The sequence below is a fragment of the Epinephelus lanceolatus genome, chromosome 10, assembly GCF_041903045.1.
Source record: "Epinephelus lanceolatus isolate andai-2023 chromosome 10, ASM4190304v1, whole genome shotgun sequence".
In the NCBI taxonomy this organism is placed as follows: domain Eukaryota; kingdom Metazoa; phylum Chordata; class Actinopteri; order Perciformes; family Serranidae; genus Epinephelus; species Epinephelus lanceolatus.
The window spans coordinates 31,218,452-31,240,489 of record NC_135743.1 but is presented as its reverse complement, the minus strand read 5'-3'; the positions used below and the strand labels follow the sequence as shown (position 1 = coordinate 31,240,489).

Sequence of the window (22,038 nt, the reverse complement as noted above, 5' to 3'; positions counted from 1 at the left end):
AAGAAACTCCCACACTACCTCAGAGAGGCAGCAAGGGAGAGAGGAAGGAGCAGCGCGTAGGTTATCCAGTTCCTTGCGCAGCTTTAAACTCTTGAGCCGGCCACAATCATCATGTCGTCACCCCAGTACATTGAGTACGGCGGGTTTCTCCTGCCATCTGAGGCGCACAGCGCGGAGAGCTTGGAGTACGCGCAAAACTTCTCTGTGGAAGACACCGACGTGTTTGCTGTGACTTACCCCAAGTCAGGTACGGTGTAATGGTTTAGACTTTTCAGCTGTTCGACCAGTCCCTGGGAGATATACATTTTAAACGGCATGAGCATGTTGTACGGAAATTCACCCTGATTCAGTATCGAAGTCTGTATAGGATTTATGAAATGATAATTTCAGTGGCTGTGTTTGGGTGCCCTAGAGTATGGAGTTAGTTAGTCTCAATCGAATTGACAGCTGGGTGAGGATCGTCTTGAGAGTGGAATTCAACTGAATCACATCATCTTACCCAAACATTGGAGTCTCCGCTCCCAGATAACGCAGCGCATCTATGCCGGTGAATCGACCATGGCGGATGAATGATTCAGTTGAATTCGACCCCCAAGACGATCCTCACCCAGCTGTCAATTCGATTGGCACTTTTCTCCCACCCCACCACCCACCCCAGGGGACAAGCAAAAAAATGAAAATAAAAAAAAAGATACAGGAGGTTTCTTTTTGAACAGGAAGCTTTCTAATGACTCCTCTCCTCTCTTTTAAAACTAACACTTCTACTCCTCTTGGACTCATAGCTTGTTGGGCAAAATGTCTAAAACTTAACATGACGTGTAAAATCTTGCAGTATTCTATGGGGTGCCGTTTGTAAAGTGGCTCACGCTAAAAATAACATCAACATTTTGCCACATTTAGTTTCAAACAATGTTTAAAAAAGTGTTGTGAATTTTTTAACGTCACCTTTTACCACATTTAAAGCAATATTTGTTAACTTAGAAATATATTAAATAGTTAAATCTAAATATTAAATGTGGCACCTAAATGTTAAATGTTAAATCTAAATATTAAATCTAAATCTAAATGTTAAATCTAAATGCTAAATCTAAATCTAAATATTAAATCTAAATTCTAAATCTAAATCTAAATCTAAATGTTAAATCTAAATGCTAAATATAAATATAAATATTAATGTTAAATCTAAATATTAAATCTAAATCTAAATGTTAAATCTAAATGCTAAATCTAAGTCTAAATGTAAAATGTTAAATCTAAATGTTCTGGGTGAAACTAAATATTTAGCTAATATGCAAATTCACATTGTCGGTCACCGGAAGTACCAAAAGAAAAGCTCAAGATGGTCAGACTGTGTTCATAGAATCAAATAACGAATTAAAACCAACTTATCGGGGGAAATGAACACTTGAACATACATTAGCGTGATAATAACTACTAGGGACACTAACAACTCAAAGGGAAAAAAAAAAAATTTCTCCAAACACGTTTCTTGTTATTTTAGGTAGTTATTATCACGCTAATGTATGTTTAAGTGTCCATTTCCCCCGATAAGTTAAGTTTCAGTTAAATGTTAAAACGGCTTGCCATAAACTTCCAGAATATCTGAGGTCGGCTGAAACTGTCAACTCATTTAAATCAGGGTTTAAAACATTACTATTTACTGCAGCTTACCAGTGAACTAGATATGTAACTTATTGTTAGGATAATCTGTAGCTATTGTTTTTATATTTGTCTGCTGTTGCTTTTGCTTTATATTTGCTTTTTAAATGCATTTTCTGCACTGTTTTTAACTATTTATTGTCTTGCTTTTAGCTTTTGTTTTTAATGATCTATTGTTCCTTTAATGTTTTATTTTAATGTATTTCTCTTGTAAAGCACATTGAATTGCCTTGTGTATGAATGGTGCTATAAATAAAATTACCTTGCCTTGCCTTGCCTTGCATGTGGGAGCAAGGTGCTACCTTCAGGGCACTCTTGGAAAGTTGGGGTATATATTTGTGTTGTTTGATTTAAAATGGTTTTGTGCAGTCGGTTGGTTTTGCTCATGTATAATAACAAAATGAACGCTTCACTAATCGGATATTCATCAAAGAGATGCAGTACATATCTAAATAATTTGTGTTTAAGATTAGGGGTCGTGAAGTTTCAGTAGCCTAAGTTGCGACTTTTCCCATATACGAGAACGCAGCAGGAAAGGATCTTCCTCTTCTTGTGATCTCGTGAGATTAATCTCGGCTTGTTATCTGAACTTTATCCCACATGAAGCAAAATGTCTTCTGAGGGAAAGTATCTGCTGTACAATGGACTTCTTGCTCCCAAAGAGACTCACTCTGTGGAGAGCTTCAAGTTTGCGGAAGAATTCACGTTGAAAGACGATGACGTCATCGGCGTCCTTTATCCGAAGTCAGGTCAGTGTTCTGTAACAATAACAACAACTGTCAGACACAAGTTGCTCTTGTCTCACCCATAGACTGTATAAAATAGGTATCAGTGCAGAGTCATGACAGAAACATAGTCTAGTCTATCTAACTTTTTTTTTTTTTGTTGTCCCAGCTTTGAGTTAAATAAGTGTTGTGTTCTGTACTAGACTCTCTCTTGGGAATGTGCGGAATGCTGCAATATTTTACACGTCATGCTTTAGACATGCCCAACAAGCTATGAGTCCAAGAGGCGTAGAAGTCTTAGTTTTAAAAGAGAGGAGAGGAGTCATTAGAAAGCTTCCTGTTCAAAAAGAAACCTCCTGTATCTATTTTTTTATTTTTATTTTTTCTGCTTGTCCCCTGGGGTGGGTGGTGGGGTGGGAGAAAAGTTTGTTCTTGTATCTATATATATATAATGTTTCATTTTCGACTGTGAAAACTAATAAATAAAGTGGAAAAAAAAGAAACCTCCTGTGAGTTACATCCATAGGTCACTGCACAGCTGCACAGCTGCAAGAGCCTGAATTTATTCATAATAAGCTTTTCGAGACAGAGGTACAAAGTGCTTTACATGGTTGAACCAGGTTTTAAAGCAATGCAGGAAGCACATATCACCAATGAAACAGATAAGCAAAGACTGTACTGAGACTTGAATAATACAAAAGAAAAATAATACAATACCCAAATAACAAGATAAGATTCAAATAAGACATGTTTAATATAAACAGTATGATAATATTAATAAAAGGCTTTTTTGAATAGACAAGTTTTACAAAGTGATTTAAAAGATGTCACTGATTCAGCAGCCTCAGGCCCTCTGGCAGTACCAGAGCTGTGCGGCCGCAAAAGCCCTGTCACCTTTAGTTTTGAGGCGGGACTGAGGAACAGCCAGCGAAGCCCTGCCTGAGGATCTGAGGCTGTGACCTGGCTTATAGTGTAGCAGCATGTCAGCAGTGTAGTTGGGGCCAAAATCCTGAAATGCTTATAGGTGATCAGTATAAGCTTCACTCAATTCAAAACCGACTGGTTACCAGCGAAGAGAGGCTAAAACAGGGCTGATACAGTCATGGTATCTAGTGTTTGTTTAAGCTGAGCAATTGCGATTTGCATCAGATGAAGGTGGTGTGAGATGGCTTTTGGCTCAACACTGTGAAAAACAATGAGTTTGTCCCACCTTTGTCCAGTACTTTTAACTAGTAATCATTCAGAGAATGTCAGAAAATAGTTTGTAAAATGCCTATCACCATTTACCAGAGCTTCATATTCTTTCTGAAAATAGTTTGTTTTGTCCGACCAACAAACTGAATCCCGCTGATATTTAGTTTACCATCATATTAGAGAAGCTATTTACAGAGTAACTTAACATCTGTCTGATAAGCAGTGTTTTACTGCCCTCTTTGGTGGGGAAGAGTTGCTTTAACATCATCACTACATGTTATTTGCACCAATGACACTGTGGTCAGCAGGGTGCTTTGTTCCACCTGTTACACACCAAACAGCGATGTGTGCTGGAGTACACCTGTATGTCACTGCAGCAAGGCAAGAACTTGAACCACTGGAGGTCAAACAGAAGATTTTTAGTATGTGTGAAGTAATTCTTCCTATCATTGGCAACATATCAAGTCTTTGGCCAAGTTAATATCAGACAGAGAAATCAAGCAAAGCTGCTGCTGAACTTTCTGTCAATGGAAAAATATACTGATTGACGTTCTACTTGTTAAATCATTCACCAGCATGAACCAAAGAAGCCTGAGTCCATACTGCCAAGTAAAAACACTGCACTGTGTGCTTAATTTGCACAAGATAAAAGATCATGTCCTCTCTCCTTTGACTGAGTAGGGCACAAATCAATCCGTTCCTGGAGGAAGGACGGCAGTATTGTGTAAACGAAGGTGTGCAGGTGGCAAGCCCATTTCTGATATAACCACCTTGTGCAGCTATCATGTTGCCTCTGGTGAACAGAAGATGACTGAGTGTCTTGGATTAAATAAAATAGTAGTCCTGTTCAGTTGAAACTTTGCTTCTTGGTGGTGTCCTCACTCCTGAAATAGTGGGGTGTTGATGTCAGCTTTGATATTCCTCCATCAGCCTTTTTCTAAATATACTGCCACAAGTTCAACCCTGCTGAATCTGCTTGAAGACCTTGATCTGGGAACAGTCATGTCCGCCGACAATTACATGTGTTAATGTGGCTTTCTCATGCCCTCTGAGACTCATTCTCCATGGAGGAAACCGATGTATTTGCTGTGGTGTACCCCAAGACAGGTACAGTGTATTTACAGCAAATGAGGATACAAACTGAATAATAGTCTGTTTTTCACAAATTCAGAATACATATGCAGTGGCAGACTCAGGCTGTCTGAGGGGCAGGGAATAAAAATGAGAAAGGGCATAAGCTACATACAGTGGTGCACCAGTGCATAGAAAGTTTTCTCACACTTACGGCAGCCTATATGGCACTGAATAACCTTTTCTCAATTTTAAGGTCCCCCAAAAGGGCACTTCATCTTTGTTTCTTCACTGGAATGCACCATGCAGGTATAGGGCTGAATGACTGAATGAATATAATTGCAATTTTTTTTAAGACTAATGCAATTCATTATGATTTTTTTTAATGCTTACCTTCTGTATTATTCACTACACAAAAGCAGTAAATTGTTTCCATAATATAACCAGCACAGCACTGGATATAATCAACATATTCTCTGCTCCGCTGTGTAGGCCAGACCTGCGTGTTAGGATGAAATGAGATGAACTGATATGAATAACATTTATTGAGCGATTGAATAGAGTGCTACACGTATGGCATTTTTTTGTTGGCTGACATGGAAGTTAGTGTCATCCTGATTCACCTTGACAAAGAGCCAGTGGGATTTTTCCTTTGGATTTTGGATTATTGCAGAAAATAAGCTCAGTGGTAACCAGACTTTATGATATGTGCAGGTTTTATTCAGCAAGATAATCTTAACAAATGAACACCACTTAATGATTTTTGAAGCTAACATTAGGCTATAAAAGAACTACACCATGGTCACATGCCTTCAAGACACCACAGCAAGGCTGTAAAGCTGCATTTGGCATGATAATGTTCTGTAGTATCATTTAGCCACTTGTTAGGAACCACCTTTTTAAAGACACAAAAAAGCTTAAAGATTCACCAGTGGGGTATTTACTGACACATTGTTGATGTCATAAAACAAAACAAGAAAGTCTCTTGAGCTTGTGTTAACCACAAACCTTATTTCAAGCATCTAACCATAAACCCATTCAATAAAGCCATTGCGTTTGAGATGAGTGAACAAGGAATGTGTTGGAGCCAAATGCTTGATTTATGTTTTGAGGAATATTTTATTTTTTCTAGTTTGCTATTATTATTTGATTGATTGGTTATGAGATATGAACATGAAATATTCTGGTTTGAATTATGAGTTGAATTGATAACAATTATGAAATTGTGAATTGTTGCTAATTTTGATTATTCGCTGCTATGCATAATTGATGCCATTTCTCACCTCCGCCTCCTCTTTGTAGACAGGTGACTGCAGCACCTGGGATATATTAGTGTTGGCTATTGGGGCCGGGAGAGCTCTCGGTTTTCAGGCACGCAGCCATACAGTTTTAGACCGCTGCTAAGTGTTGTTTTTTGTTTTGTTTGAATGGATGGAAAAGAAAGAAATGAACCGATATGATCTGTCTGTCACTCCATGATGCAGTAAGAAACCCCTAAGTTTTTTGGAAATAAACGTTTTGAACCAGAGGAGAGAAGTGTTTTGGATTTCATGGTCACTTTAAAACATTTGACAGCGCTGTAGCGCGTCGGACTTGGATGCATGTAGGCCGAAGAGCCAAGAGCATCTTTATAAGAAAAGATCATGCTTATAGAATGGTTGCACATGGACTATGGCTGTATTGCTTACCTCATTGTAAACAAGCCGTTAACTGTTCCTGTTTCAGCTTCCAAGTGACAGTCTGGAAGCACACGGGCTCTTCGCACGGATCACAGACACCGGTCTGCTGTCAACTCATCGACCATAACGCTTTCTCTCTTGCTCGACCCAACACTTGCTCACAACAGCAAAAAATGTAATATGCAAACATGGATTGCACTCAAACCTGGCCTTTGCCATTTTCACAAAGTAGTGATGTGAGCATTAAACCTTCTTGCATGCGGCGTTTTACAAGTTTTTTCTTCATCTTCTTAAAACCCACCTGTTTTCCCTGGCTTTTAACACTGTGTAAGATGTTGTTTTTATGTGTTTTTCACATTTTCTATTTTCTAATTATGCAAACTGTGCATTTCAACCTATTGTGTATTTTATAGTGCTTCTTATTTTCTCTGTACAACACTTTGGGACCTCAGTGGTTGTTTTAAAGCGCTTTATAAATAAAGTTGGATTGGATTGGATATACTCTCAGTCACATTTGTCAGGTGGAGCGTAGCGAAGTGCAGAGGATGAGTTGTTTAAGACCCGGTGTGTTTTTTATGCCTTTGCACCAGTGATAGCTGTGGCTGGCCTTTTTATCAAATTTGGTACAAACGTCCACTTGGACTAAAGAATGACCAAATTAGAATTTGGTGATTGGTCAAAGGTCTTTGTGACCTCACAAAACATGTTTCTGGCCATAACTCAATAATTTCTATGTAATTCTGACAAAACATCACACAGATGTCTCAAAGGATATAATGATGAGGTGATTACATTTTATATCCAAAGGGTCAAAGGTTAACTTCACTGTGTCATCATAATGTTCTGCAAAAACACTTTACACTAATAAATTGTATGTGCAACTTGAGAATAACTGATTATAACTTGGTAATTCTGTTTTGTTTTTGTTTTTATTGCAACTTTGGAGATTTAAAAATGGCGTTCTATTACATCACAATGTCAGTTTGAGTGTGTTTTATCATTCAGCCCTTCCTAGAGAGCACTGCATCATGTTTTATCTGTCATAGGTCACATCAAAGAGCGCACTTTAACTGCTTTTTCTTCTTTTTTTCTTGGAATATGGGGGCAGCATGCCACCTCCCTAATTTTACCATTACATGTTATGGCTGATATAAAGTACACACATGTTCTAGAGAGCAGAGGGCTGTGCCACAAAGCAAGTTCAATAGAGCCAGGCTCTTTTTGTCCGAGCTGGCTCAACAAACCCTTAAGCCTCAGCCAGAGATAACGTGGATTTCTAACATATTCCCTCAGATGACAATCTGTATCACTCATATATTGAATATTTACTATATAGTATGGCGCTACTTAAAGGAGCAATGAAAGGTGCTTTTTAAAGCCACTAATCTCACTTTGTGGTTCACCCCTCAGGTAATGGGAACAATGTGTGAACTGGTAAATTAATTCTAGTTAATACTTTAGCAAAATAAAAATATGGCACAGATACTGCACATTGTGTCTGCTGCCTCAGCACAACACAAATGGTTACACACAGTCAACCAAACTCTTCATTCAGTTACTCTCCAGCCAGCATGTGGGAACACTAGTGCAAGTGAATGAAAGTAGTCACTTCACTACTAAATTAAATTAAGCTCTACCATGTGATTCTCTCAAACCATGAGTAGTCTTGTTTGCATGTTAAAAGTCATTGGTGAGCTACTCTGACATTAGTTACGAATGATTTCAGGATATCTTTAAAGAATGTCTTTTTTTTCTCTACTGTTGTGTTGATTTTGATTCATTTCCTCCGTGGTTCAGATTGTGTGTTTGCACAGAGTAGAGCCCTCCACACATTACAATCAGTTCTCACAGAAAAACAAGTTGCAGACTGAGAACTGTTTCCAAGGGGTATAACCTCATTAGGATAACACTAGCACATAGTGTGTGTGAGCGTGATGTGCGTTTGAAATGGAATGTGCTCTTTTGCTCATTCATTGATTTACTTTCCATACCTCATTCCCAGCCAGGGTCATGGGAACAGAGGCTTTTGAAGGACGTTATTATTTTCAATGTCAATTGCAAATGAAAATCTGTAAATCTGTTTAGAAGTCACAGAGCAAGGCTGCTCTTTATAATGCCAGAACTTGCTTGAGAATCATTTCATTTTTATGTTTTCTTCAGTATCAAAGTAATCCAGTAATAAATGTGTGTATATCCATACAGTGCAAACAGGAACTTGGTAATTGCTAATTTGGCATACTTTTATACTTTCATTAAAATGTATACAGATACAGACTAAAAACAGGGCTCAAGTAGGAGGTGTTTGGGGACAGAGTTGTTTTAATTTTCTCTGAGGGGGGACCCACAGTGTCAGACTTTGAAAACCCTTGATTCAGACCATATAATGTTGCTTCACCTTGCTGTTGGTGCATTTCCTTAAAGCAGAACTTGCAGCAGTATTCTTATGTATCATCTGCTGCTCTATTCTTCTCTGCAGGTACAATCTGGATGCAGGAGATCCTCCCACTGTTGCTGAATGGAGGCGATCTGACACCGATCCAAACCATTCCCAACTGGGACAGGGTCCCCTGGCTGGAGGAGAAAAGACTGGCAGAGGTGGTGGACCAGTTGCCATCTCCACGGGCAATGGTCACACATTTTCCTTACCACCTCATGCCCGCCTCCTTCCACACCTCCAAAGCAAAGGTAAAAGTATGACATCAGCAGCCTTGAGAAATCAAAATATTGTAGATGAGAAAACACAGATATCTCATGGTACATGAGCGATATGAATGAATCATTGATCATCTTTCTGATGTTTGAAAATAATGATGATTGAGATTTTACCGCAATGGTTTTTGGAAACGTGATGAATTAGTGGTGCTGCTACAAGTTGTCACAGCCGTACATAATGACAGCTGCTCTGGCACCGTTGAACAATCTTGCCGATGAGACACAGTCGGTCAAATTGCACTTTCTTTACCGCATCTCTCATTGACAGGTCTAATGAATGGTTGTGGGCACAAGTATTGATATGCAAACAGATGTTTGAGGGCATTTCTACATCCATTTATGGTGAATTGTGGGTGAGGAAAATGAGGCTTGTGCACGTGCGCCAAGTGCCACAGTGATTGAGATTTATAAAACAGGATCAGATGTACGCATGGCTTTATAAATCTGAGTGTGCATACACACAGGTTTAGTCATGAATCTACACAGTTTTATGCATTTGGCCCCTGATCTGTAACTAACATCATCTTTGTCATGGCCTCTTTCTATAATTATTAGTACACACTTCACTTGACATATTATTGAATAAGTCTCATGTTTCTTTGCCACAGGTAATCTATGTCATGAGGAACCCTAAGGACATCCTGGTGTCTTCATTCTACTTCCATCAGATGGCTGAATTCCTTGAGGATCCAGGAACCTTTGATGAATTCATAGAGAAATTCCTAGAGGGCAAAGGTCAGAGATGTCATACCACATAAATACTTTACTCTGAAACATGTATGAATTTCAGCAGTAGAGTGGTTCAGCATGTTGGTGTATTACCACATGAACAGATTTTGGATTTTGATAGCAGAAGAAAGACAAAGTCACCCCTATTGAGCCGTGGTTGTGTGTATTTATACTGTGGTCTGTTGTCCATGTTGTCTTCAGTGCTGTTTGGAAAATGGACAGACCATGTGAAGGGCTGGAAAGACACAGACCTGGGAGACAGAATAATGTACATCACATATGAAGAAATGGTTCAGGTAAGACACTACCCTGAACTCTCACAGGCTCTTAATGTGCTGTCTCAATAGACCCTTTTACATAGCCTGCTCAAGGCCAGAATGTTGCGCAGTTATTCTGCTTCGCAAATTTGTATTAAAGGCAAAACAACAACACAACAACAAACAAGGAATGGGAACAGAGTTGTTTCACCTTTGAGCTGGCAGTGGAGGTTGTAGAGCCAGTAGAGCAACTGAAGTCTGTTGAAAAAGTGTGAGCAGGCAGGACAGGATGGGTGTGACGTTTTGCTGACATGTTATGTGCAAATGATTGCTAAAGTCATGTTATGCTATGGTTATTGTTTAGAAAGCACTGCCTGATGCTTGTGTTATATGTCACACTGGATGCCAATGTAGTTGTGCTACACATCACATCTGTCAGCCCGCTTGTGCTCTTTCATAATTACACTACATTGATCAAAAAAGACACCACTTTATTGACAGTAGACATGTCAAATTTATCAAGAAGTCTGCAGACTCCCTGACAAATCACACAGTTTTGTGAGTTGTGGAGTTAAGGGAAACTTAATAAACTCTGTGAAACGCTGATTATGGCAAATTATTAGTGCCTTGTTTTAAATTAGGAAAATGTAATACAATATGTTAGTTCTTTCTTTGTGTAAAAAAGTTTGTGTCTTGTCCTGGTCTGTTTAAGATCCAGTGTGTAGGATTTAGGGCAGTGGTTCCCAATTGGTGGGTCGTGGTCCAAAAGTGGGTCGTGGGTCCATTCTGAATGGACCGCAAGTGACTCAAACACATGTCACGTTTGTAAAAAACACACTTTATTTTGAAGTACAGTAAATTTCTGGCACATTGTGCCACTAAATCATCCTAAATCTTACACACTGAACCTTTAAGGTATCACTGCAGATAAAGTCAGATGAGTGCCACAGATGCAGTTATTTCTTAATGCATTTCCCACCCGTATTGCTTTGTATTCAGTGCAGTTCTGTTGAATAAGAAGGTATAATCAGTAACTAGACATGTCTCCCTCAGCCATCACACTACAATAGCCCACTTATATTTTATGCATTAAAAAAAATCTGTGTCAGTGTTTTACAGAAAGCATCAGTATGATATTTTAATGACCTGATCATCATGCTATGATAGTAATCATTTAAAGTATGCTGTGCCCCTCTTTTAGGACCTGCCTGGAGCTCTCAAGCGCATGTCTGATTTCCTGGGCTGTAATCTGAGTGACGAAAACATTCAGAAGATAGCAGAACATTGCTCCTTCAAGACCATGAAGACCAACACCATGTCCAACTTCAGCCTGGTCCCTAAGGTGTACATGGACTCAGACAAATCTCCGTTCCTCAGGAAAGGTGAGGCTGAGTGTGTTTATCATTACCTTCTCTGCTTTTGTCAGTGGCATTTACCTGTCTGACTGGATTGAAATGTCAACCTGAATGAAAGCTGATCAGGTCAATTTAGTCCAACACCAGTGTTCAAGTTGCATTACTAGGACTTAGACTCATGTTATTGGATTTCAGTCTCCATAAAAATATTTGACTTTACTTTATCTACCCAACAGTTCATTTTCTTTCATGAGAGATTTGTTGTGTTTATGTGACCGTCTTGGTGTGTGTGTTTTTGTATTAGGCATTGCAGGAGACTGGAAAAACCATTTCAGCTCAGAGCAACTGGCCAGATTTACATCGGTCATTCGCAAAGAGCTGGGGAAGGAGAGCTCCTCTCTGCCATGGAGCCTGGATTGACCATCGGTCAGAGCAAAGACAGAGAGGGAAAGAGCTGTAGAAATAAAATCAAGGCAAGTAGGAAGCTGGTGCTAACTGGGCCAAAATTTTTAGCTATTTTTGGTTTTAATATTTGGTATATAACTAAGCACATTTTATTGATTTAAAAATAAATACATAACAAAGAACCTCTTTAAAGTTGGTTGGATAAATATGTTGTTACCTGATCCGTCCTGAATGGAAATGCAGCATCTACAACAGTACACCCTCTGCAGTGAACACATTTTTGCTATTATGTGTTAAACTCGCAACAATTTTATGGATCTTATTGCAACTTTATGGTCCAGTACATGACATATTAAGTTGGTTTTTTGACCCTGAACATCATTAAAGCAATGACGCAACACTTATGCAAATTTGCTGGCTTCTCGCTAGCTCGCATAATATCCCTACATAATGCTATATTGAACAGAAAATATGTTTTTGTGCTAATTACTGCATGATTGATCTTGTGTGCAGTTTAAAATGTTTGTCTCTACTACTTAGTGTCAAACCACTAATATGTAATTACTGTGGAACAAATGTACAAATGTTTTTAGGCATTTACTTCAAGTCTTCAGTTTTCATAGGGAGGTATTGCCTAAATCTCCAGTGAATGCTTAATTTCTCTGTAACGGCGGCAGTAGCTCAGTCCATAGGGACCTGGGTTGGGAACCGGAGGGTCGCCTGTTCGAGTCCCCGTCCGGACCAAAATATGGAGTGTGAACTGGTGGCTGGAGAGGTGCCAGTTCACCTCCTGGGCACTGCCAAGGTGCCCTTGAGCAAGGCACCGAACCCCCCAACCGCTTGGGGCGCCTCACCAAGGGCAGTCCCCTCACTCTGACATCTCTCCACTTTGTGCATGTATAGGTCCTGTTTGTGCATGTGTGTAATTGACAAGCAAGAGTGAAAACATTGAATTTCCCCTCAGGGGGATTAATAAAGTAAATAAACTTAAACTTAACACTCATTACTGTGTTTTGGTTCATAAAACACAGGTTCTTACCTATTTGTGTATGTTTGAGGGAACAAACAGCGCTAACATCCACACTGATATGTTTTTGTTCTAAAACGCAAAACAATTGCATTCACACTACTCCGGTGTTTGCAACCCTCAGAACTGAGACCTTTGAACAGTGAATCTGCTTTTACATCTGGAACCTCCCGTCTACAACGGGCTTGGGAGGCGCCTGCGTTGAGGACTCGGCTCAGTTTCCGGAGTTACTCTCTTATTGTGCAGCCTCCTTAAGGAACCTGCTCCCATTTGATTTGGTGGTGGGAACCTCTTGCGGCCGCATGCCTTTGCTGACGTCGACCCCAGCAGGATTCGAACCCTGGACCTGGAAGACGAGTGCTCAAACCACTACACTAGGGAGGCCCCCAGACCTTTGAACACTGCTGACCCCGATTTAGATTTAAGAACTCGAGGGTTGTGTATTAGTCTGGACAGGCGGAAATTAAGACTTTTGAAAATGATGATGTAGACACTCACACTCACTTCCAGAAAGCGTTTTATCAGTTATGACATGTGAAACCAAAACATAATAGTGTGTTGTGATTTAATCCTTCTTTTGTTGGTATTCCTTTCCTCTAGGGATAGTACCGCTCTAGTACGTCACCGTATTTGCTTTACGATGACTCCCAATCTGGTTTCTTGACCGCCTTATACTCCTGTGTTACTTTCAGTAACAGTTCACCTTGTCGTTGGTCCAAGCAAAGGAATCTCTGGTCTTACTTTTTGTCATCTCTGTAGTATTATCTATAACTAACCAACCAGAGAGTAGACAATCTGCTTCCTGTTTACATCGACATGTACATGCCTGGTTAACGTGAATGGTCGTGTGTTCTCAACTCTGACGGAGATTATTTCTAAAATGGTGCTAAAATGCTTGTGTTTACGGATATTGTTTATATTTTACGGCGCTGTCTTAAAATGAAAGCGTATTAGTGTGGATGTGTCTCAAATCATATCTGACAATATGCTCAACAAAAGGAGTAAAAAAACACCTGATGTCATTGAAAACAATCTGCTGCGATAACTGGATTACTGAATGGATTGGATAAAAGTATTTCCCAACTTTTCCCAACAGTCTCAATCTGCAAAACTGTGTGAAATGAAAGGGAGAGAAATATAGTTTATTATGTGTTATCAGGTTCGAATGATTTAGTCACTTATTTACACGCTTATTCAGTTATACTGTCAGTGGGTTTTAATCATACACGTTTTTTCTTCAATTATGACTTTTTCCTGGACTGTCATATTTTATTGAGTCATTAAGTAAACTTTTACAATTCTGGTGTCTCAACTTTTAAGTCATGATTATTGAATTAATACTGGGTTAATATGCATTCCTTCAATATCTTAATTGTATTACTTGTTGTGTGCTTGCTTTGGCTCGAGAGTAAAAAATACAGTAAAACTAAAGGAAAAGTCAAGTCTTCTTGGTAATTTGTCCTTTTTTTAAGTGTTCTCTTTAAGGGATATGTCCTTTTTTTTCTAGCTGCTCCATAAACATGGGCCCCATTCTTTGTACGTGAATGAACAAGTTCTTCATATTAGATTTTTGAGGATTTGACATGAGTCTGGATGAGTGATTCTTCAAAGTTTGTGTAATCTTTAAACTGTTATTAAATCAGCAAAGTCCTTCAACCTAAATGAAACGCTTCTTAAAATGTTTTATTCATCTTTTATTGAGTGCATTTTAACTTTTGCTTTGATCTGCTGGTTTGGTAACCTCAGCATTTCAAATAAGAACAAGCTGAGGAATGTGGTCAAACTTTGCCAAAAAACAATTGGCATTAGCTTGAATGATCTTGAATGCCTGTATCAAGCTAGAGCCACTCAGAGGGCAAAGGCCATTTTGGCGAACCCTCTCCATCCTCTTCATGCAGAGTTTCAGCTTCTCCTGTCTAAGAGAAGGTACACTTTCCAAACAGGTATCTCAAATCATTTGTTCCATCTGCCATTAGGTTTTTAAACAAGCTGTAGGCAAGCTTGTTGGGAACGTTACACCAGTTAAACTGTGATGACTGTATTTACTGTATTTATTGTATTATTTATATTGTTATGTAAGATTTATTGTGTTGCGAGATATGCATGTTGTTACTTCTGTTGCAAACCAAATTGCCCTTCGGGAACATGAACGGTTTTCAAGTCAAATCAAATCAAAAACCAGCATGTTCCTTGACTTATAGTTACTGATTAACAGATTGATAAGTTACTGATTGTCTGATTAATAGTTACTGTATCATTACCAAGAAGTATAGTGGTGATACAAACGTACATGATAAAATGTAGTTTGAGATATGTTAAACAAAAAGAAAAAACTCAAACATGATTCTGACTGTCAAAAGAGCAAGAACATATGGCATTTATGTTTTTTTTAATTAAAATGGGAATGTGATTTTAGAAATGCAGACCTATGATTATAACTTTATAACTTCCTAGTCTATATATATTTACATTATCTATTCTAAACTAAATGTTATTTCATTCATGCATTTTAATTTCTGCACTATTTCGTGTTGTGTATTAGATTCTCATTTTTACTTGTGTGATTTTCTTTTATTAAATATTGTATGAGCATTTTTGGAGGGAGCCTGGGACCAAAGACCCACATTCAACTAACCACATTCACTGGCAATCGGATAATGTAATTATAATTACATTAATATTATGTTAACGTTCTTTGCACCTCACCAAGCAATACCTAACATCACATGTAGTCTAACCATGTTCACTGATTATATCTAAAATGATGTTTTCTTGGTGTTGCTGCATTGTTGACAGGGGTCTTTTTCTTCTCCATTTTTCGGCAAAATGCTTCAACTGTTAAACACAGCAGAAACAGTGCAAAATGCAGGCACCGTTTCTGGTCTGTCAACCATTAGTCTCGCCACCAGACAATCAGAGATCTCTAAAGACTGACTTGTGAGTCTAGGTTGATTTTTTTTTATTTTAAATGAAAGCCACATATTTATCAATTATTGGGGGGTGGTAGAAATCTGAACGGCATGATTAGATAATAATGATAATAATGAACATATACATTTATTTGATATGGTACCTTTCACAGAAATAAAATTGCTTCACAAAGTACAATGAAATAATCAAACAATAAAACATGCAATCAATAAAAACAAAGGCAATATAACAATTAAAACAAAGCAACAAGAAAGTCAAAGAAAAGACTATAAAACATAGAGCAAGGACCCAAAAAGAAATACAACAGGGAACAAGCACTAGACAATCTAGGAAGGGACAAATGGCATTTTGTTTATTTAAATTTTTTTAAGAAGACTGCAAATTGTAAACCTAATGGAGGGGAGTTCCATAGCCTTGAAGCGATGACTTCAATCAATCAATCAATCAATCAAACTTTATTTATATAGCGCCTTTCATACATCAAAAATGCAACCCCAAAGCGTGACTTCAAAGGCACGATCACCTTTGACTTCAAAGGCACGATCACCTTTGTTTTGAGTCTGGAGCAGGGGACAGCTAGTAGGTCCTGCCTGAAGACCTAAGAGACCTACTGGCGATATATTGATGGAGGAGATCACTGATGTATTCAGGTGCCTGACTGTGGAGGGCTCTATTAGTGAGTAGAAGTATCTTGAAATGAATCCTAAACCTGATGGTGTAAAGAAACTAAAATAGGAGTGCAGACTAATATTATTTATGTTATTTGTTATAATGGTATTTAAAGGGCCAGTGTGTAAAATGGGTTGAAAACAGTGACATCAGTGGTCAAATTCTAGATTGCAGGGCTCACTCGCTCACCCCTTCCGTCGGGTAAATGACGGTGGCCTCGTAGGGACAAAAAGCCTTGCGAACGAGTTTTTCAGGAGTAGGTCTATCTAGTGAGGAGGTGAATATTTATTTAGAAATCTAAACCATGTTACGACATTGTAATGAATCCCTCACAAGCAGGAGACCAGAGGAGCGTTCGGGAAAAAGGCCATTTTATTTGAGCACTCCAAAAACTCCAGTAACACTCCAGGGGGTAAAAGACTCCGCCCCAAACTCTGACTTTTCTGGCGTAACAGACACACTTCATACACACATACTCGTTTACCATAACGAGTGGGGACCCCCCTCCCCTCTCTGCTCCACCAATCTCCAGCCCGCACACTGACTGACAGCGTAGCCGGTAAACAGAGCTCAGCTGTTTATTTAGCCTAGCAATATCTCCGGACTATAGTAGCTGCAATGGACGACTTTGAACGCGATTTTGAAGAGTTTCTTGTAGCGGACACAGACCCAGAGCCATACCTGTTTGAGCCAGAGCATACAGATGAGGAACTCCATGTGTTTGATGCTGAGCAGGTGAGAAGAGAGGCTGAATGCACAGAATGGGATTCGGTGCTACTGCTGCCATCACTGGGGAGATATATCATCAGGAGGAAAAGTGCCGCAGAGAGTGCATCACAAGGAGTGAAGTTGCGTCTTCTTTTCCTCGCAGATGACGGTTCGGGTTCATTCTCTCCTGTTGTGGTAAGTGTGGTCCATTCGCAAACTTTATAACTAAAAAAACTTTCACTACTCTCTATCGACGAACTACTAACACACTCTGCTGTTTCCTCCTCCTTCTTCCTTCCTTCCGCTGTCTTCGTTGGTTCATTTATACACGCGAAACGTGTTCTCTGGCCGGCTGGATTGTCCGCTCGGTCTGCCGTACATACATGGCGGTGCAAGATGGCGACCTCTCTAAAGCAATATATATAATATTGTTATATATATATATATATATATAAAAGCATAATTATAAGGCTACGAAAACCAAACGAATTTTATTTTATAGCGATTATACACTTGTATAAACATATTAATGGGTAGAATATTCAGATTCAGATTCAGATTGATAATAAACCATGCCAAATATTACACACTGGCCCTTTAAGTTTAACAGAACCAGATTTATACTTACAGACAACTTGTTAATACCTGCATAGCTCTTCAAAGTCACAGTCATTAGTGCTGAATAGTATGAAAAAAATGCAGCAGCAGCAGCACCACTGACTGTAGGGTGCAGTCTAGCTGCTTTCATACAGCCCTCACAACCACAGAGCAGACAAGCTGAGGCATGCCCAGTGCATCCTATCTGCCTGGCAATAAGCAACAAAGAGCTGATGCAAAGGAGTGGTAGGTTACAAAACGTTAAGCATCTAGCAAGTTGAAAGTGTTTTATTCTATGGACAGAATAACAGCTAAAATGCCAGTGAAAAAATACAATGCCATTTCATCATCTCCTGTTCTTTGCATAAGCAGGCAGTTGTTGCATTCATCAAACAAAAGAAGTAATAACATAGCAGCTCTTTGAGCATACATTACGGATATTACATAAAGATGAATGTGTCAGACAGTCCTTAGTCACATAGTATCAGGCCTGTGTTTGTGTGAGTTTGTCTTGAAATCATTCTGTCCCTGTGGATAAAAATAGCTGCAGACAGTCTTTGAATAGCCACCAATCAGCCTAGAATGGAAAGTAAGAACTAAATTAACAGTATACCTTCTCACAGGGGCAACTAGCAAGGTGTTACAAGTAATGCACATGAGTAGAGAAGCAATTCTTTAAGGAACAAGTACTTTTCATGTTCCTTTTCTTTAACTATTTCTATTCCTTACTTGAACAATATTTGAGTCCCAGTAATCTTTCCACCTTGCTACATTTGTCATTTATACTTCAGCTATAATGAGTCTGCTCGAAATGCAAGCACTGAGTGTAGGGAGGAGAGCACATGAGGAGAACCTCTACTGCAGATGCCAAGTTGCCAGCTGCCTGCAAATAAAAGGAGCACCACCTGTCTTGACAATGATGTGGAGATCATGCCAGAGCAAAACCCAGAACAAGAAGCAACTTCAAGTGACGTTCCCTGACCACATCCGGACACACTTTTTAAACAGAAAATGTAGAAAGACAACAGCTGCATGATGACGTGATTGCTGTGCCTCCAAAGAAAAAATAAATAAATAAAAAAAAAACACATCTCCACTTTTTAAAACTCCTCTTCTAACCTCTGCAAGCACATTGAAAAATGTTGTACATACTGTAGGTAAAACTTAACATTAGCAAATTTTTCATGTCTAAAGCTAATATTTGATGTTATGCTAATAATATAAAGATATCTTCTAGCTAGCAGTCTGTTGACCTTTAAATTTATTTATGTATTTATTTATTTAATTTTATTCAATTAAAATGGAAAGTAACCTGACATTTGAGTAACTTATTATCCAGGTCATTTTTTATTTGTTTTTAAAATGGTAATTTTAACTTTCACTTGAATATTTTTTATAGGACTGATTGTACTTAGTGGTTGTATAGATTGTCAGTACTCCACTCACTGCTCATTGATGGATAGGGATTGGCTCTGGACTGATTTTTATATACCCCTGTATTATCATGTATATCAGTATTGTGTCACTATAATTATGACCCAGCCAGCATGTATGATTTGTCTTTCGTTCTTGTCTCGCATTCTGTGGAAATAGACCATACTGTTGGCTGAACACACACACACACGCACACACACATTTTTTGAAAGCTGCCACCCTGGTAGGAGTAATCTAAGTATCTGTCAAATGTTTAATATTCAGAACATTTCACTGACAGTGAAGTCAAAAAAATTCTGCAGCAGATCATTTATTTACATTTACAGTATTAGGTTTGACCAATAGATGGCAGCTGCATATCACCACTGTTCCTGCAGACTCTGTTCACTCAGTCCTACAGTACACCAAATACACAGACAGTTTGATGGACATGGGCTGACAGATTCTTAGACACTCTCACAAAAGTCCTAATCATAATATTTTATTTATAGAGTCTGTGTACAATCATGGAAACCCGTTGAGTGATGCTGCTGCTTGAATCTAAGGCTGCGGCTGGTGTTACTGGCACATTTAAATTAACACAAGTCTTTTTAAAAAGAGGAGACTCCTTATTTTAAGGGTAAATATGCACTCAACAGTTTTTTGGGCAACCCATCACAGGAAAACGATGTCACCAGGATCAGCCAAACAGCCTTATAGGTGATGCACTGTAAAATGATCATGAGGCAAGTCAATGGCAAATTTGTCAAACGATCGCATCTCCCAGTCCTGATAGTTTTGTTCCTTATAGCCTGAATTAAGTCACGTAGGAAACATCAGATGTGTCATTGATCTTGGTTTGGCATTATTCTAAACTAATCTTCTAATCCTCTTCAAAACCTGCCTGTTCAGAACGGGCCGATTGCTGCTTGCAGCTTTCTCGAGAGCCGCTAATCCAAGCAACTCCACACACGACACTGCACTTCCTGAGATCCTAAACAATGGGTTACACCTGTCATTGTATAGTTGTATCCCCTAATAATGCTCAAGTATACACATTATGTAAGTGCAAAAGGGCCTTCATGAGGTCAATGGCCGCTTATTTCAGGAAACAAAAGCATTCATTCCAAAAGTTACATCACTGATGCTTGAAAGGTTTGAGTTTGCCACAATGTAGCATCTCCAGTGTCTTTCTTTATCTGTTCTTGAATGTATTGTAGCGAGCAAGAGTGAGCAAACTGTACCTAGCATGCTCGGTGGTGTATCGGTTAAAAGGGGTCCCCTCTCAATACACTTCACAGAGCAGATAATACCTCACCAATAAATACGGCCTGTAGATCTCAAGAGCTTGCACTTTCTTGGGCCCTCAGCAATAGACTCGCCAACTGTGAAAACAATTAGGTAAACAGTTGTCAAGAAAATTGAAGGGCAGACAAACAGACAGACATTTTAGTTAAATTAAATGAATAAATATTAAAATGTTTGAATAATGATAAAATATTTTATTCCATTCCATAATCCTTTTTTAACTTGTAATTTCTGCTGACTTAAATGTTTTGTGTAAAAGTTTGTCTTCTCTTATCTGCAGCTCTGTCTTTCAGTGAAAGAGTTATTTTAAAAAATATCACAGGGTAAAGAAAATATTGGTCTGGTAAAATATCCTTAAAGCATTTACTGAAAAATATATGAATTTATTCAAACTGCAATTCCACTTTTATGTTACAAATTCAATGTCCATGCTTTACAAAAAATTTTGTCTGAAAATATTGTGTTCACCTTTTTCTCTGATAGTTGAAGATGCAGACATCCAGGAGGTTTTTAAATAAGATAAGATAAACTTTATTGATCCCACACTGGGGAAATTCACGTCGCAGCAGCTCAAAGCACAGACAGAAAGTGATGCTTGAATGAATACTAAGAAAAAAAAAAAATATATATATATAAAGAAGAAAATAACAAAAAAACACACATAAAAGGCAGAAAGGGGTCGGAGCTACTGTAACCAGCTGCCACTCTCGCGGCAACATCTTAGGAGCTGAATTATCCACAGGAGTCTTCTCTTCTCCAAAACAAATGCACTCAGTGATTTAAATCAGTAAAAACACTGAATAAAGCAGTTTCACACACAAAAAAAAAAAAAATCTGTGTTTTTCTGTCACCTACATGAAAACACAATGGACCTGTCTAGGGCGTGTGTTTGGTTTGTCCGTTCTGGTCTACTATAGAAACACGGCAGTGTTGCATGGCGATGTCCATAGACAAGGACTAAATATTGTATTATGTAATAAATGTATTATTACATCATATTGCACTTCTGTCAATATATCCCACCAAATCTTACAAACTGGACCTTTACACTGTGAATGTACATGCAGTCAGTATCATCTAGATGATGCTGAAATACCTGTAGTGAGAAATACCAGTCATGTCCTGTTCTCATATTCATTTCAATGATCATTTATTTGACTACAACCACTAAGCCACTAAAAGGTGTTAATGCACACTCCTCAATCACTGTTTTTGTCCTTCATTTTAGCTTTAGATTGTATACAACATTGTAGATGTAACGTTAATGTCTAAGTTTAGTTGGTTCATGCTCTAGAATAAATCCTCTGAATGTGTGTTTGTGTGTCCCTCCCATCTCTCCCTCCCCTGAGTTCTGACACTACCTCAATTACACGGTGGCCTTTTGTGCCTTGTGGAGGGTGTGTGTGTGTGTGTGTGTGTGTGTGTGTGTGTGTGTGTGTGTGTGGTGAGGCAGACGGTGTGGTGCCTGCTCCAGGACACCCACCTCGCTGCCGCCTTGTGCCCACTGGTCCTGCCCTGGGCTGCCCACAGGATGCCGGCCAGCTTTGATGCCCTCCTCTCATCAACATACTGTAGACATACACACTTGCACAAGATAGC

At 38.8% G+C, this 22,038-nt stretch overlaps 1 protein-coding gene across 2 annotated transcripts; it reads left to right on the top strand.

The window, feature by feature from the left end:
• The first annotated feature begins 15 nt into the window (after nt 1–15).
• sult2st3 (sulfotransferase family 2, cytosolic sulfotransferase 3) lies at nt 16–14,255 on the top strand. 2 transcript variants are annotated; one of them, XM_033640048.2, is made up of 6 exons: nt 16–247; nt 8,805–9,013; nt 9,649–9,775; nt 9,971–10,065; nt 11,228–11,408; nt 11,686–14,255. In XM_033640048.2, the coding sequence occupies exons 1-6, from the start codon at nt 112–114 to the stop codon at nt 11,799–11,801; spliced, it is 864 nt and encodes a 287-aa protein (XP_033495939.2). In that variant the 5' UTR covers nt 16–111; the 3' UTR covers nt 11,802–14,255. The 2 variants fall into 2 exon arrangements, with proteins under 2 accessions (XP_033495939.2, XP_033495938.2); XM_033640047.2 differs by lacking the exon at nt 16–247 and adding an exon at nt 2,213–2,408.
• The last annotated feature ends 7,783 nt before the right edge of the window (nt 14,256–22,038 follow it).